The 17,106-nt window shown below is 36.0% G+C and overlaps 1 protein-coding gene across 1 annotated transcript in view; it reads right to left on the minus strand.

Moving 5' to 3' along the window:
• Ppp4r4 (protein phosphatase 4, regulatory subunit 4) overlaps positions 1-17,106 on the minus strand; it is a 93,658-nt gene that overhangs the window by 34,990 nt on the left and 41,562 nt on the right. The window contains exons 5-7 of the mRNA XM_013013249.1: positions 13,231-13,333; positions 1,570-1,717; positions 888-961 (exon numbers count right to left, since the gene is read on the minus strand). Of these exons, the coding sequence (XP_012868703.1) occupies positions 888-961; positions 1,570-1,717; positions 13,231-13,333 (325 nt within the window). The remainder of the gene's footprint in view (positions 1-887; positions 962-1,569; positions 1,718-13,230; positions 13,334-17,106) is intronic.

The following is a 17,106-nucleotide window of genomic DNA, read 5'->3' on the forward strand; positions in this document are numbered from 1 at the left end:
TAACAAAAGACTAAAAAATAATGATAGGGGTGACATTGACTAAGATATGTTGTACTCACAAACTAACATATGAAGTTGAAATTGCTTTGTACCACAATTTAAAGATAATTGGAAAAAAAAGAGAGACTGACAACCGTAACAGATAAATGGCGTGTATAAACAAAAGTTAAGGGATAGGATTAGATAATTCCAAAAGAATAAATAGATCTGATATTAATGTAATACATTGAAAATACTCAACAGTACAACTTAAAAATTCTAATTAAAATGAAATCCTATTTTTATCCCATCTAATCCTGGCAAAAGTCCCAGGAAACAGCATTATCCTATATCCTTAGTTAAGAGTTTAAGAACCTTACTGCCCTCTAACGCAATAGTCAATTTTCTGGAAGCTACAGTTTAAAAAATTGTCTGGAAAAAAGGCAAGTTCTATAGAGATGTTCCTTAAAGTTTTGTAAGAATAAAATTTAAGCCTAAAAGCAGCCTTAAATAAGTAAAATAGTGTGCAGTGACTATCAGTAAGTTAAGAAAAGAGAGAAAGTGTCATAAATAGATTCAATATTATCACTAACGTGGCAAACAACAACCATATATAAAGAAAAATTTGAAAAGAAATACATCAGGATTTGAAAAGTAGGCAGATACAGAATCATGATTTGTTTCTTCCTTCTATTTTTAAATTTTTTATTGTTTTTATAAAAGTGATTTACAGAGGGGTCACCGCTTCAATAAGTCAGGTAATGAGTGTATTTCTTTCTGGACAGTGTCACCTCTTCCTTCTATTTCCCGTATAAGTCAAATTCCCTATAATGCTCATATTTTGTTTTCACAATGGGAAATATATTCCTTTTAAAAAGATTTATGAAAGAAATGGACAATAAATTTACCTCATGCCGTAGAGTTTCCTTGGGCAACACCTCTATCACAGACAGAAGAGTTTCCAGCCATGCGTTGCTGACACCTGAGAAACATAGGTACAACAGGCCCCCTTAACTGTCTCATTGCAAATACTATTTCAACTCACCCACTAGTAGGTGCAGCAGCACTCGATAATGATGTAAGAGCAGCATTTTTATACCATTCTGAGTTTCTCTAGTTTTTATCTTAGCTAACATTTAGAAAATTTTTAACTTGATGAGCTTGAAGGCGATATCTTGACCCAATGTATGCTGCTTTGTTGTAGCATTGTATGTATACATAAATGTAGAATTAAAAATCCAAGAAAAGTATACAATAAATCAAAAGATGAACTACAGAGTCTTTTTAGATTTACAGGAAAATGGATTTTGTGGGCTTTGTAGAGAGATTGTCATGACTACTTTAACTCATGGCTCAGCTCAGCCATTAGCCTGGCCTCCTTGAGATTTCCTCAGCAGACTCAAGAATGTAAGTAGCCAGGCACCAGTGGCTCATCTGTAATCCTAGCTACCTAGAAGGCTGAATTCTGAGGATCGAAGTTCAAAGCCAGCCTGGGCAGGAAAGTCCATGATACTCTTATCTCTAATTAACCACCAGAAAACCAGAAGTGGTGCTGTGGCTCAAAGTGGTAGAGCACTAGCCAGCACTAACCGGTATCTCTGTGTTCCAGGTGCAGGAGAATGATCTGCAGGAAAGAGTGGGCATAGGTGTGGACTGGCACTGATTCTTCCTGCAGGATGGTCAGGAATGACACCGCAGCAGTTAATTGCATTTCCACGCTGGCAACATGCAGGACCTCCTGTACAATCAGAAAGAGTTTGCTGATCACAGAATGAGAGGTCAGGACATTATTTTCAAAAATCTCGGGATACAGAAACCAAATACAGTCACATCCCACAAATTGCCATTTACAGCCTTTAAGGAGATGCATTAGTTGTTATTTAAGAGAATTGTATTCATATGTCTAATTAAGAATACATTAAGCCACAGAAATCTTAAATGCTTAAGAATTAGGAATAAATGAAAACCATAAACAGTCTATAACCCTTCTAGTTTGTTATTGATACTATGCAGATGTTCTCTCAGTCACAATAATAATGACAAAGCTTAAGACAATTGCATGTGTATACTTCTGCTTCAGAAATAAACACTGTATGTTCTACTATAAGGAGGAAGAAACTAGAGAGGGCAAATATAGTTCCCTTCCAAACAACTGATAAGAACACAAATCACCATGCTGAAAACAATTTCCATCAATCCCCATTCACCATGTAATGAATTTTAAAATACATATCCAAATTTAAAGTCTACATTAGAATAGTTTAATATGTAAAAAGTCAGAAAATAACTAGGTTGGTGAGACAGAGGAAAAGAGGAAGAGAGAGTGTGTATGTGTATGTGTATATAATATAAAGGCAGCTAGAAAGCATTTTTGTTCAATTATGGAAATTCCTCTTGTCCATTTCATAACTAATACAATAAAGTTACTAGAACATTATGATACTGATAGTCATAAAGTTCCATTTCTATGCTCTCAGAAAAATTAATCTGTATTACTTCCTTACATGTAAAATGTGAATTATAGCACTATCTTTGTAATGATTTTAGCCATTTAAACAGCTTTTATATGACTTGCTGGCCCAGCCTATTGTCTATAATAAACATTTAATTAGTGACCACTAATTATCTTGTTCTATGCTACTTTTTTCTATGCTACTTTTAAATGTCTAGTAGGAATCTCACCTTATACACCTCTTAGTCTCTCCCCTAAATCTGTTCTTCCTGTGGTCTTTTTCATCTCAATAAGTAGTAAATTACAATCTGCCATTCTAGCTATTCAGTCCCCAAACTTTAGGGTCATCCTTAGTTTCTGCCATTCCTTCACTGGTCCTAATCACTCCTAAAGGAGTGACCTTCAACATAGATCTAGAATATGACTACATGTCACCTCTACCTTTACCACTCTTTTCCTAGCCACAATCATCTCCCTCCTGAACTTAATAACCTTTACCTATTCTGATTCTAAGACCGCCCCTCCAACAGCAAAAGAGATTTTCTTAAGATCAAAGACAGATCATGTCATCTTTCTGCTCAAAATTCTCCAATGTCTTTTCTTCTCACTAAAATCAATGTCCTTTTAGTGACTTTCAGGATGTGTTCTTGATTCCTACCTAGCCAAGATTTCTACGTAGTGGCTCCATGAGCTCTCTCAAGCTATACATATAACATATTTTCAATGACTACTCCCCACCTTATGACCTTATTTTCAACTAAAAATGACCTTCTATAGCCCAGCTCTTGACACATCACCATCATCCAATACACAGCAGTTATTTGTTTGTGGCCTATCAAACACTCAAACATGACTGGGAGAACTGTTTGTTCACTGTTGTCCCACAGGCATGTCACAGGCATTTGGTAATTTCTGAATGACCAATCTCTCTTACTCTTTCACCTAAGCTATTTGCTCTTAGTGTTGTCTCCCCACTTCTCATACCTCCCAAAAGATGGCATCAAGATATTTTTGAGGTGAGTCCTAAAGATTGGGGATTGGCAGTGATAAAAAGTAAAGCAAATGAATGTCACAGACAAGCATTCTCCATCTTCTTTCTGTGGTGTCTACAAGGAGCTATTCCTTCCGCACTCTGCCCCAACATCTTACCATGAATTGACATCCCATACCCAGACTCGTGCCTTCAGTACAGTAGGATCTAGTCATCATCTGATGACTAGATACGGGAGACAACATGTCTAGTTTTACAGCAAAAGAAACATCTGAGCCATTAAGTATTTTGCCAAAGGCCAGTGCACTAACAACTGTCAACTCTTCATCTTAACCTTTTCCTTTCAGGAGTCAAACACTGCCTTCTTCCTCACCAACCCTTCATGTCCATTTATCATGATTAAGACATAATCTAACCCAGTCCTGAGTCTTCATGGGGGGACTGTGGGAGACCTGGAAATGGATGTTGCTGTAGTAAATATGAAAGACTATGGCGAACTACAGAGAGCCTATCACATATATGGGTGGCTTGGCTTGGTTCTGAGCTTTTGAATCATATGCACAAATGTTATTCTACCAGTTTTTTTAACTAATAGTCAACTGACACATCCAAAAATTCTTGGCTGAGAGAAAAAAAGAAGGAATGATAAGGTATAAAAAATTGGTCTTTGAAACCCACCTTCCCATCTCCCTTATTTTATTGTTTCCAGAACAAACCTTTGTTCCATACTAACAATTTGGAATCAGAAAACACTTTTAAGATATCTGATGTGGCCAGTATATATTGCTTACAGGTTTCAGAAATCAAATCTTTTATTTAGAAACTGAAAGGTCTTTGAAAAAATATGTATAGATATTAAATTGTGAGACCACAGTGCATAGTCCAGTTCACACAAATCTACTGTTTTAAGTTCCAATAGCTGTGTTCTGCCCCCTACAGTCATTAGTCCTGGGTTTGAACATATGCAACAGGAGGCAAAGAAGAACATGAAGAAATCTTCCACTTTATTCTTCTTACTGTGACTTATTCTTGACTTCCACAGCAACATTTACCCCAATTATTTTGCACTTAATTTTCGAGAAATCCTCAACTCTTATCAGGATTTGGATTTTTCTCTTGTTGTGCTGATGTCAACATCTGGAACAGTCCACTGTTAAGAAACCAGCACAGACTAAGAAATCAGTTGATATCTAAACATGTTTTCTGAAATGCAATACAGTAAGCTTGATACTTACCAAAAAGTACTCTCTTCCACAGAGCCACACTCTCTGGACACACATGTGAGATCCGTACTCTCTGGGTAAATATGTGTGCATCCTCCTGGACCTCGGAAACACTGAAAAGTAAATTCCTCTATTGCCTCAGTGCATGCCTGCGCCAGTTCTCTCTCCTTTCACACACTACCACATTGTGAGCAAACTAAACTAGCCTCAGCTACTCAGAAATAAGACTTCTGATGAATGAGATGCACTTCAAGATTGAGAAAACTATACGCATTCAAGGAAGGAAAATGAGCTAGAGATGTCTGGGTTTAAAACTCACTCTTTAGTTAGCATAACTGATGCAAGAAAACATCTTGTAAACAATGTAATAGCACCAAGGGAAATTACTCTGTCTCCAGTGAACCTGCATTATACCCACCAAAAAAAGATGCTTCTCTTTACAACACATAGTATAGAGAAGCATTATATAAACCAGTGGCTATTACAAACAATTGGATACATTGAGTTCATACATACTAAATTAATCTTTTTTTGGGGGGTCCGGTCGTGGGGCCTGAACTCTGGGCCTGGGAGCTGTCCCTCAGCTCTTCAGCTCAAGGCTAGCACTCTACCACTTGAGCCACAGTGCCACTTCTGGCTTTTTTCTTTTTGATTATGTGGTGCTGAGGAATCGAACCCAGGACCTCATGCATGCAAGGCAAGCACTCTACCACTGAGCCACCTTCCCAGCCCCATACTAATCTTACTGAAGAAAACTAGAAAACACATTTGGTAAATAGCTCAGGTAAAAAGGTAAGGGAGCTCTAAAATCACAAAGTACGTTTGTGTATTTTAACATCACTAATTATTTCTAAATAACTGGAGTTTAAAATTTAAATACTGAAGAACTAAGATCTTCCAATATTGAGGTAGTGAAGAAAACAAATGTGAAAATTTTCAGTAATTATCAATGAGTAACAGCTCTTTCTGGTATGAAATTGTAAACTTATAAGACTTTAAAACCAAATTAAAGATGGATAATTAGAAAACGTCGACCCCAAGACACCTTTAACAATTCACTGTGACACATCATCCTCTTCTGTGTTCCTCTCACATTCCACACCAAACGATAGGGAAAAAACTAGTTGTGAGCACAGAAAATCAAGTTGAGAAGGAAATACAACATGAGCAGTGAATAGGAATAATGAAGGAAATGTCTTACCCTTCGTATGTCTGTATATATTAAAATGAGCAGTGAAATGCCACTGGACAATTAACATATACTCAATAAAATGAGTGACAAGATTAAGGTCCTATCCAGGTTGTGCGTACTAGCTGGAGCAGAAAGGGCAAAAGAAGAGGGAGAAGAAAGGTGCATAGTGTCAAAGTACTTTATGTATATGTGTAAAATATAGCAATAAACATTTTTGAGGGTTATGGAAGGTGGGAAGGGAGATGAGGGAGAATGACAGAGCCTAAACAAGGTATATTATTTACATATAAGGATATGTTAAAATAACTCCCCATACAGTTTATTAATGCTAATAAAAATGTGGATAAAATCAGCTCCTCAGTGATTAAAAGAAGGTTCATGAGGAGGTACACAGAGGAATATCTTTCAGAAAAGCCCTTTCTATAAAGGATGCAATGTCCCGCTATGCAAAATCATGAGGTTACCAAAACAAATGAATCTCAATACAAGGGTTTTGAAACTGCCTCCAACTATATTACTCTGCTAAGTCATTTTTACATTCAATAAATTAGAGTCATGGATAACTTTATTATTTAGGCTTATAACAGAAAGGAGCAATTTAAAATTTCACAAAGAATATGTGTGCTTATGAAAGAATTATCTACTTGATGAAAGTGATAGCTATAATCAACTTTTTCAAGTGATTTATAAAAAGTTGAATTACTCAAGTGTTTTCTGAAAAAAATGTAAACTATTTTCTGGAGGGAAGAGAAGCCATGCAAAGTCTGGCAATTTCTATAAGTAAATGGAAATAGGGCTGATTTTTGTGTCAGTTATTACACTTTGGCCTTTCAAACTCTTTTAAATAGTCCACTAAAACTCTAATTCTATTGAAATAATGTAATTTTAATTTCTTTCACAGTTACTTGTTAAGCACCAGTATGATGCTACAGACTCTACGAAATCGGGGCGGGGGAGGGGGGGGAATGGGTCTTTACCTTTGAGTGACTTCTTCTAGTTATGTACAACCAAACACTTAACAAAAAGAAATAGTCACGTGCTTACTGCACTCACTGTACAAATGTGGGAACTTGGCAATCAATGGGCAGGACCTGCAGCAACCTTATGCTCTAACACTGCAAATTCTGTCATTGAAGTTGTGAAAAGACCTACAGATGGTGTAAGACAATGTAAGAGCACTGAAACTGAGCTCTAAGGTGTCCAGGCTTCACTGAGAAGAGACAAGTGGCCTATGGGAAGAGGAAAAAAATAGCTAGACAAAAGGTGAGAGAGGAGATAGGAAAGCAAAAAGCCAAAGAAAGAGAGTATTCAGAGAACTGAGTAGAAAAGGCCTGCAGACAGAGAACTGAAAGATCAAGCAGGGTGCCTGGAGTACGGTTGGTGCCTGGAGTATGGGGAGAGAGTGTTGGCTGAGTGAGACACACAGCTACAATGATGGATAGCCTCAGACGCATTAAGCAAGAGAAGACATGAATTGTTTTAAATCCTAAGAGATATTGTGCTGACTATAAAGTTGGAACTGAACGTAAAGGAAGGAGGATGGTATGGAAGCAAAGCAGAAGATGAGGCTATCTGGAAAAGCTATTTACCTGACCAACCTTCACACAGCTTAGACTAGAATAGAGGCAGTGTAGTTAGACAGGAATAGGAGGACTCAAAGATATTGAAGATAACATAAGTGAATGAATAACAAAAGAACCAATGGTATCAAGGGTGGCCCCCAACTCTGGCTTGGCTTGTGTGCACATCAGGGTAAGACACTGGAGCAAGCCTGGGAGTTGGGGAAGTCCCTATGAACTCAGTTTTGTACCTGTTAACTCTGAGATCCCTTTGAGACATGTGAGTAGAGATGACAAGCAGAAAACTATATATACAGTTCTGATATTTTGGAAAGCACCATAAGTGAGATTATGCAGATGACAGTTAAAGACATAAGCACAGAGGATTACCACTATTGCAAACACAAATTCACAACACTATATCAACCTTTCCTTTCTTTTTTTAATATATATTTTTATTGTAAAGATACTGTACAGAGGGGTTACAGTTACATGAGCAAGGTAATGAGTCCATTTCCTATTGAGCATTGTTACCCCTCCTTTTATTCCCCCTACCATCCCTTTCCTCCCCTCTGCCCCCCACCCCCATCCACCCCACCCCACTCCCCGCCAACTACACACACACACAGCTAAAGTTATAAAATTGGTTTTCAACATAGTGTCTTGTACATCTCATTGTTACCTTGGGTCATCCTGTATCCTTATTTCAGCATTTTGTTATTTCCCTTCCCCTCTCCAAATTAGAAAAATGTATAAAGATGCAGGACACTGGAATCAAATATAGTGCTCTACCACTTGAGCCACAGTGCCACTTCCGTTTTCTGGTGATTAATCAGGGAGATAAGAGTCCCATGGACTTTCCTGTCCAGGCTGGCTTCAAACCTAGATCCTCAGATCTCAGTCTCCTTGCGCAGCTAGGATTATAGGCATGAGACACCATTACACCCAGCTCAACCTTTCTTTTTTTTTTAACCACTACTCTGTGTTATTTGTCTCTCATTTATTTTCCTTTTTGATTCCAGTTCTTTCATTCAGCTTTTTCCATCTTCTGTTAGTTGAGAAGTTATGTGCCCTTTTACTTTTCTTTCTGCTAGTGACAACAAAGACATGGTATCATTATACCATCTCAAAACCACTGGATTCTCTCCTTTTTCTCCACACAGTTTTGTTTTGATTTGGATAATTTCTCTCTTCATGATCACTGATCTTTCCATATGTGTCCAAACTTTTAATAACCCATTAAATAAGTGCTTTATCTTTACTATCACCCTTCTTATTTCTAGAATTTCCATTTGACTAAGTTATAGTACAGCTCTCTGTTGAAATGACCTATATAGCTATGCATTTCAATTCTTCCATCAGACCTTCAACTTATTAATCAGTTCTTTTAAATTATTTAACATGTCCTGTGTCTTCTGATATTAGATGTCTTGCTTTATGCAAAACCTATGTCTAGAAATTTTTATTGAATGCTAGATGTTCAATGAAGATGGATGTAACACTATGCTCTGAAACAGACATGTATCCTTTGTGAGGCTTGCTGTATTGCAAGCTGAACAAGCCTAACTCAGTAGTTTGTCTGGGTTTGAGTTTCTTTTCTGGTACGGTCATCTTTAGGGAAAAACAGATCTCAAATTCCTCCACCAATGGGCAACTGTTACTTTGTGCAGCCTGAGGAAGGTCAAAGGATTTTCCTCAGTTCCTACTCTACTCTTGGCTTCCACATTCATAGCTTCCCTAATAAAATACTGCTGCCCAATACTACATGCTAGGGCTGATGGTGGAAGTAAGGAATTCTTGGTTATCTTGGATCAACTTCACCTAAAATAAAGCAAGACCACTAAGTTCAGGCCTTTTTCACTGGTCCTACCCTATGATCTTTCATCCTGGGGAGAGTGAGGTCTTCAACAAGGTTGTTTCTGCCTCTCACCCATTGGCAACAGACTCAGTTTCATATCTGTGCAGGTCTTGGGCCCAACATCATTACCTTCCTTTGCCTTTTTTTTATGGGGGCATATCTGATGGCATTTAGTTCCCACCCATAAATAATCCAGGATAATCTCCTTATCACCCAACCCTTAGTTTAACCACATTCTGAAAAGACCCCAATTTCCAAATAAGGTAATATTTGTAATGTATGGGGACCACAGCCTGTGGGAGTAGGACTGGGGAGAAGAAAACAGTATTCTGACTATCTCACCACTTGAGTAATTTTCATGCAAGCAGCTAAATTATGACTGATTTTTTATTTATTTATTTTTTGTCCGCCATGGAACTTGAACTCTGGGCCTGGGTGCTGTCACTCAGCTCTTCAGCTCAAGCCAAGTGCTCTACCTACTTGAGCCACAGAGCCACTTCCGGTTTTCTGGAGGTTTATTGGAGATAAGAGTCTCACGGACTTTTCCTGCCCGGGCCGGCTTTGAACCGTGATCCTCAGATCTTAGCCTCCTGAGTAGCTAGGATTACAGGTTTGAGACACCGGTGCCCGGCATAACTGATACTTTTAAAAGATGTCTCTGAGTAGTTAGCTCTAAGAGGCAAAGCAGAAGCAGTAGGTCCAGCATGCCGCTGTTGTAGTATCAAGATCAGATGACTGAGGTTTGAGGAGTAAAATTTCACATTAGAGATCTGCTGCAATCATGAACAGATAGTAGAAGAGTTGAATACTAGTTAAGAGGGAAAACTCAGGAATCAGGCTTCCTAGTAAAGGTTCATTATATCGCTTGCTAGAGTGGTGACTTGTCAAGTTATTTAAGTTATTCCCTCCTCGGGAATGTCTGTTATAAAGCTACTGTCAGGATTCAGATATAATAATGTGTAAAATGGTTGATAAGAGTATAGTGTCTGACACATGTAAGACCTCAATAAATATTTACCACAGTTTTACTATGTGTGCCTGGCATTGTACGTTTTCCATATAATTTTATGACCTATATTTTTAGTAAGGGAAACAATGAATTGTATTTAATAATTCCACAGGTAGAAACTTTTTTCTGTACTAAAATATAAAGGAGTTTCCTATGCTATTAGTGTAATTATTACCATTTTAAATTTAAAGGAATGTGGTATTTTAGAAATGTATCTTGCCAATCAAATTCTTTTACATCGGAATAATAGAAGTTCAAATCAAATATTAAACTCTGCATCTAATATTTCAATTTAATATATTATGAAGAAAGAAAACTTGATTAAATAAGGACCCAAGGAAAAAATCTTTTTCAAAAGTGTCCTAGAGTTAAATCATAAAACATGAATTATAATTACTATATTTTAGACATTTTAAATTGTAGATCAAGAGGCCCTGAATTCAAAATCAGTACTGTGTGACAACAAAAAAAACCACAAAACTCCTTTCCAAATTCTTAAATTTAACCTTGAGGTGAGCAATCAAATTGTACAACCATTCATTGCCCACTTTGTAAATAATTTAAGAAACAATGTAAATAAAATAGAATTACTTCAATTCTCATCCTCATGCTGTTCCTGCCATTTTTTATCTTAAATTCTTTCATTCCTAAAACCAGCAAAAACAGTCACCTATTTTTTAAAAGCCATTTTACACTTAGTACATTGTAGCAAGGATGAAATACAAATGCAATAAAACAAACCCATCTATGGTAAAACTTATAATGTCTAAGCAGAATCTCTGACATCACCTCATCTCTGGATCTTTAGGATGATAGAATGACGGGTAGGGGGTGAGCTCTCCAAGATGCTTACAAGTGCAGGTATAAGGACAGGAAAGCCACTGGGAATAATTTGTTACATGATATATCTACAGTTCATATCTCTAAATCCTTTCACAGTAAACTGTTTGAAGAAGATCAGTATTTGTAAGTATTCAAATGATTTCCCCCGTGAATACAACAGACTATCACCTAAGATACTAAAACCAGCAAAAAAAAATGTGGTTCTTAAGTCAGAAACCTGGAGGCAAATCTAATCCATTATAGAGTTCCATTCACTGTGTTCCTACAGATGTACCTCAGATGTGCCACCACGCTTCTTAATCATCTTAATCTAGGCTGCCATCAACCGTCAGAAGGACTGGTGCAGAAGGCCTAACTGGGCCACTCCAACTTCCTCTCAACACACTAATCAAAATGACCTCCATAAAACGTAAGTGGGATTAAGTCACTAACTTGTGCTAGTCTTCAAAGGTGAAATTTCCTCACTCCTCAGAATAAAAACCAAGGTTTGCATGCTCCATCAAAGACATTTCTCTGACTTTTCAACTCACACCCCACTCTGCCCCAGTAGATCCTAACCACACCTGCCTCTCTCTGTTCCTCTATGTTCCACTTTATCTTAGCCAGATGCTGGTGGTTTATGCCTGTAAATCTAGCAAATCAGGAGCTTGAGATCTGAGGATCACAATTCAAAGCCACTCTATGCAGAAAAGTCTGTCAGATGCTTATCTCTAGCCAGCATAAAGCCAAGAAGAACTGTAACTCAAGTAGTCAAACATCAGCTTTGAGCCAGAAAGTGAAGCAAGAACATGAGGCTCTGAGTTTAGCCCAGTACAAGTACAAAAAAGAAAGATATATTAGAGATCAGAACATATATTAAAGATCTTCTGAAGGTCAATCTCATCTTTGATTTTTTTTATTTTGGTTCTACTCAACTTTGGACATTTAATATGCAAAACCTGAATTTAATACGCTTACTTATATTAATTCTACAGCCTAAAAGACCTACACACTTGTTCCTTTCTACTACTGTTTGTTTATCTGACGCTTCTGATGTCATGTTAACAAACTTAGGTAAGCTAATATTGCTGAAATTGAATATTAAAATGACGCTGGTCTGTGTATGCTTACTCTCTTTGAAATTATGGCATAATTCTGGGGGGCAAAACAGATATAAAAGTCTTGATTCACTTGTGAATCACATGCAATGCCAAAATAACTATAATCATCACTGGAGCCAGTAAGAAATGAACACTGCCTGAACAGAAATGTAAACATCTTATAAAAATGTCATAGTACACCTGATCTAAATCACAACAGCTAAAAGCATGCTCTGTAAATCCAAAAGTAAACCCAAGGATATATTAATAATTACAGTACTTAAACATATACAAATGATTAAAAGTTGAGAAAAACATTACTACCAAATGGAAAGCCAAGGCAAAGTTACTAAAGTTAGTAAATACTATTAGAAAATACTACCTCTATTAATATGTAACCTCTCTGACCCCTATTAGTATGTAAGCTCCTGGAGGACACAGAAACAGCTGTCTGTTTTAAGGGAGTTCTTGTGAAGTGACCACTGCATAAAAGTGAAAATAAATAATATGAATTATTAAACATTTAACATGTTGCATTATTGATTAATAATGTTAAGTAGAATCATGTTAAGAAAGAATGTGATAATAGATAAAACACATTGAAAACAGGAATACTAATTCTGAAAGAATTTAGGAAACAATAAAATAAATGTGAAACTAAAATCGTGGTATGTATAATCAAACCTTTATTGGTGATTTTTTTTTAGAAATCACCACAGGACATTTATAAAGAGGATCAGTTAAAAATATATTATCATTGTGGTAGAAATACAGATTAATGGATTCATATAGATGTTAGTTAACAGAAGATCAAGTAATATTCTCTGGCTTTTTAAGAAAAATTAAGATGAACTAATTTTAAGAAAATAACTACAGAAATCTTTACAACTAATTTCTCTAAATATTTGTCACTCAAGATGCACATAGTAATACTGCCCCCAAAGCAATTATTAGGTACAAAAGATCAGCCATCAAAGCTCCAAATTTTCTCAACAATAACAACATACTACTGGAAGGAAATGGAAAAACATTTAATACAACTTACTCTGACTTTTGGCAAGACTCTCCGAAGTGTTTCAGTGGGATTCTGTCTCATCAAAACTGGAAGATTTGCAATCACACTTGTTCCTTGGATATCTTGACCAGCACTTACAAAGAAAATACAAATTTTAAATTTGTAACTATAAGCAGAATTCATAGTTTATGATTATAAAAAGAATGGATTAATTTGAAAACAACAACCTTTCATGACTTCCTAATAAGTGTTTGATGTATCATTGAGATATAGAAATAAAACTAAGAATAAAATTTCATTGAATAAACCTTTACAATTTATGAAGATATTAATTATGGTTGTGCTAAAGTAAGTCTCTATATGCATGTCTGAAATCGTAAAGTCTTGAGACTATTTTTAAAGACTTGTAACTTCTAGCTCATTTTTCCCTGTGATCTGTCACTTTGCTACACTTTATGAAAAATTTTATTATGTTAAAGTAATAGGCATTGCAACAACAGGGCTAGCAATAAAATCAACTAGACAAATCGTACAAGTCCTTTATTAGTACAGTGAAATTTCTTATTCTTCTAGGCTGGCGTCATGAGTTGCCAGAAATTTTGTAAAAATGCACTCAATATTCTTACAAGTCAGTAGGACATTTATACAATGCCTCTTTGACATACATTTAACAAGATGTTACCAAAATAAAATCTGTGTTGTCAGCTGGCCTAAATACCTTAACAAAATACTTGAAAAACTTGATTCTTCTGAAAATCTATTTCCATAATAAACTACAAAAAATTGTTTTTGAAATATAACCTAAGTAACTTGGGTTTACCAAGTAATTTTTATTTTTATTTTATTCTTTCTTTTAAAAAATGTATAATATTATCTTTAAGTAGTTGTACAAAACTGCTTCAATTCAACATATCAGCATCTTGATCACAGTCACCCTTTCTGTCATTACCTCCTCATTTCCCCCAACCTCACTCATTCTTCTTTCATTACTGGATCCATTTTCATATATGTACACAGAATACTATGACTGTATCTGCCCACCTTTCCCCTCTCCATTTACCTATCCCTCCCTCACCTTGACCTACAACCTGACAAAACTTGTTCCAGCTTCCTGGTATTCATTTTGCTAAACTATAAGTTAGGTTCAAAGGCGTTATATCATTGGAATGCTCCACTGTGCATGTCAAACTTTAGTTAATTTGTTGGTATATATGCGTGTGTTTTCATATATGTTTATAACATTAACTAGCACATGAAAGAAAACGTGACCTTTGTCTCTCTGAGCCTGACTTACTTTACTTAACATAGTTATTCCAGGTCTATTTCCCTGAAAATGACTTATTATTGCTCCTTATGGATGAATAAAATTCCATTTGATCTTGAGATAAATAGATAGATAGATAGATAGATAGATAGATAGATAGATAGATAGATAATCATATTTTTATCCACTCATCAACTTTATAATATCTGGGCTGTTTCCATAACTTCAGTATGGTGAAAAGCTCAGCAATAAATATGGATGTACAGGTGTCTTTACAGTGTCCTGGCTTGTCTTCCTTTGGATAAATGCCCCAAGAGTAGTTTTCACTGGGTCATAATTCTATGTTAAGTTCACATCAGTAATCAATGGATCAGGATCACAAGTTCAAGACCAGCCTGGTCTAGCACTCTACTACTTAAGCCACAGTTCTACTTCTGGCTTTTTTTATGCTTAATTAGAGGGGACAGAAGAGGAGGGAAGGGGAGGAGAGGACTTGAGTTAAAATATTTTAAAAGTTTTAGAAAAAAAAAAAAACAGGAGAAAATCTTCTAGAGCTAGAGTTAGGCAGAGTTCTTCAATTTTGATACAATCTATAAATTAAACCTTATCAAAGTTTAAACCATTTGTGTAATAAAAATAACCTGGAAAATAATGAAAAGACAAGTCACAGGCTGAGAGAAAATAATTTCCAACTACATGTTTGACAAAGGTCTAGCATCTACATTACATAAAGAACTCTTATAAGTCAACAGTAATAAGGCTGGATGTGTAGCTCAGTGATAAGGTACTTGTTTATCATGTACTCTGGTTTCAATCTAGAGGCCCTTCACCCCAGAGAGTATGGGATGAAAATAGTAATAAAACACATAAGATGACTAGGAAACCAGTAAGAGATATAAAAAGATAGGCTAGCATCTTTGGTAAGGATGCTCTACAGACTGAAAGTCAGCATAGCAAAAAGTGCTCAGTAAAATGATCCATTAGACAAAGATAACATACCACCACAATGAGGTACTGCAGTACCCTGTTCAGAATAGCTACAAGTAATAACAATGTGAAATGCAAATAAATGAGACTACTCATCCACTGCTGGAGGGAAGAATGTAAGCCAGTACAGTCACTTAGGGAAACACTTCAATAGCTTTAATAACATACATACTATATATGTATATATATATATATATACACATATATATATGAGATGTATAACATATATGTATATATATTAAAGGAGATATATAATGTATGTGTATATATACACATGTATGTGTACATATACATATATATATACACACACATACATTATACATCTCCTTTAATCTGTGAATGCTTAAATATCCATAACAGAGTGTTCCTCAGCAGTAAAGAACAAACTATTAATGTGTTTAACAACCTGAATGCATCTCCAAAAACTTATGCTGAATTTTAAAAATGCTGACAAAGTCAATAAAGCCAATAATTAGATTAATTCAAATCTAGCCAAAATAAGATATTGTTTCATAGCCACTAGGATGATTAAATTAAAAACTGAACATGTAATGTTGGTGGGGAAAGGAGGAACTGGAACTCAGATACTATTGGTAGATGATAGTATAAACCACCTCAGAAAACTCTGACAATATGTTAAAAGGCTACACATATACTTACCAAACAACTCAGATATCCAGTCTCATTTACACAAGGAAAATAAAAGCATATGTTCACCCAAACACCTGAACACAAATGTTTACTAGCAAGTAAATCCAATTGTGATCTGTGTATACAATGGAATACCAGTAGCAATTTTTTAAATGAACCACTGATACATTCAAAAGTATGGACATATTTCAAAGCAAGTATGATGAGTGAAAGAAGTCATAGTACTTTAGACATGAAACTCAGCAGGATCACAGTTTGAAGCTAGCCTTAGGAGGGGGAAATATTAGTGAACCCCTAAAGGTCAAGAAATAATCTGGCTGTGGTGACACACACCTAGCTATGCATGAAGAATAAGTAGGAGGATCATGATCTGAAGCCAGACCCAGGAAAAAACACAGCTCCTATCTGAAAAAATAACCTAGATCAAAAAGGGCAGGAGGCATGGCTTGCTTAAGTGGCAGAGTACCTGTCCAGCAAGCACAAGAAGATCCTGAAATTCAAGGATCAGAAAAAGAGAAAAAGTGTGTGAGAGAGAGAAAATGTAAAGAGAATACACACTATCATATGACTCATTTGTGTAAAATTACAGAAATTGCAAACTGAACTACAGTGGCAGAAAGCAGCCAAGTTGTTGCTTAGCAATGAGTAAAGGAGAATGAAGGCTGGATTATGAAAGGGGCTTAAGGAAACTTCAATCTATGATCATGATCATGGTGAAGGCTTCCAAGGTACATATATGTGTACGTGTGTGTGTGTAGACACACAAATGACAAAAACTGGAAACACATACATATATATACATATACGCAGCACATACATATACATATACATACATACATACATATGTATATACAAGCTTGGTTCAAAACCCAACAAACTGTACATCTTTAAAACATATAGTTCAAAATGCTGGAGGGGATGTGGAGAAAGAGGAACCCTATTACACTGCTGGTGGGAATGTACACTTATACAACCACTTTGGAAAGCAGTCTGGAGGGTCCTTA

The sequence above is a fragment of the Dipodomys ordii genome, unplaced genomic scaffold (assembly GCF_000151885.1).
Source record: "Dipodomys ordii isolate 6190 unplaced genomic scaffold, Dord_2.0 Scaffold2, whole genome shotgun sequence".
Classification (NCBI taxonomy): Eukaryota; Metazoa; Chordata; class Mammalia; order Rodentia; family Heteromyidae; genus Dipodomys; species Dipodomys ordii.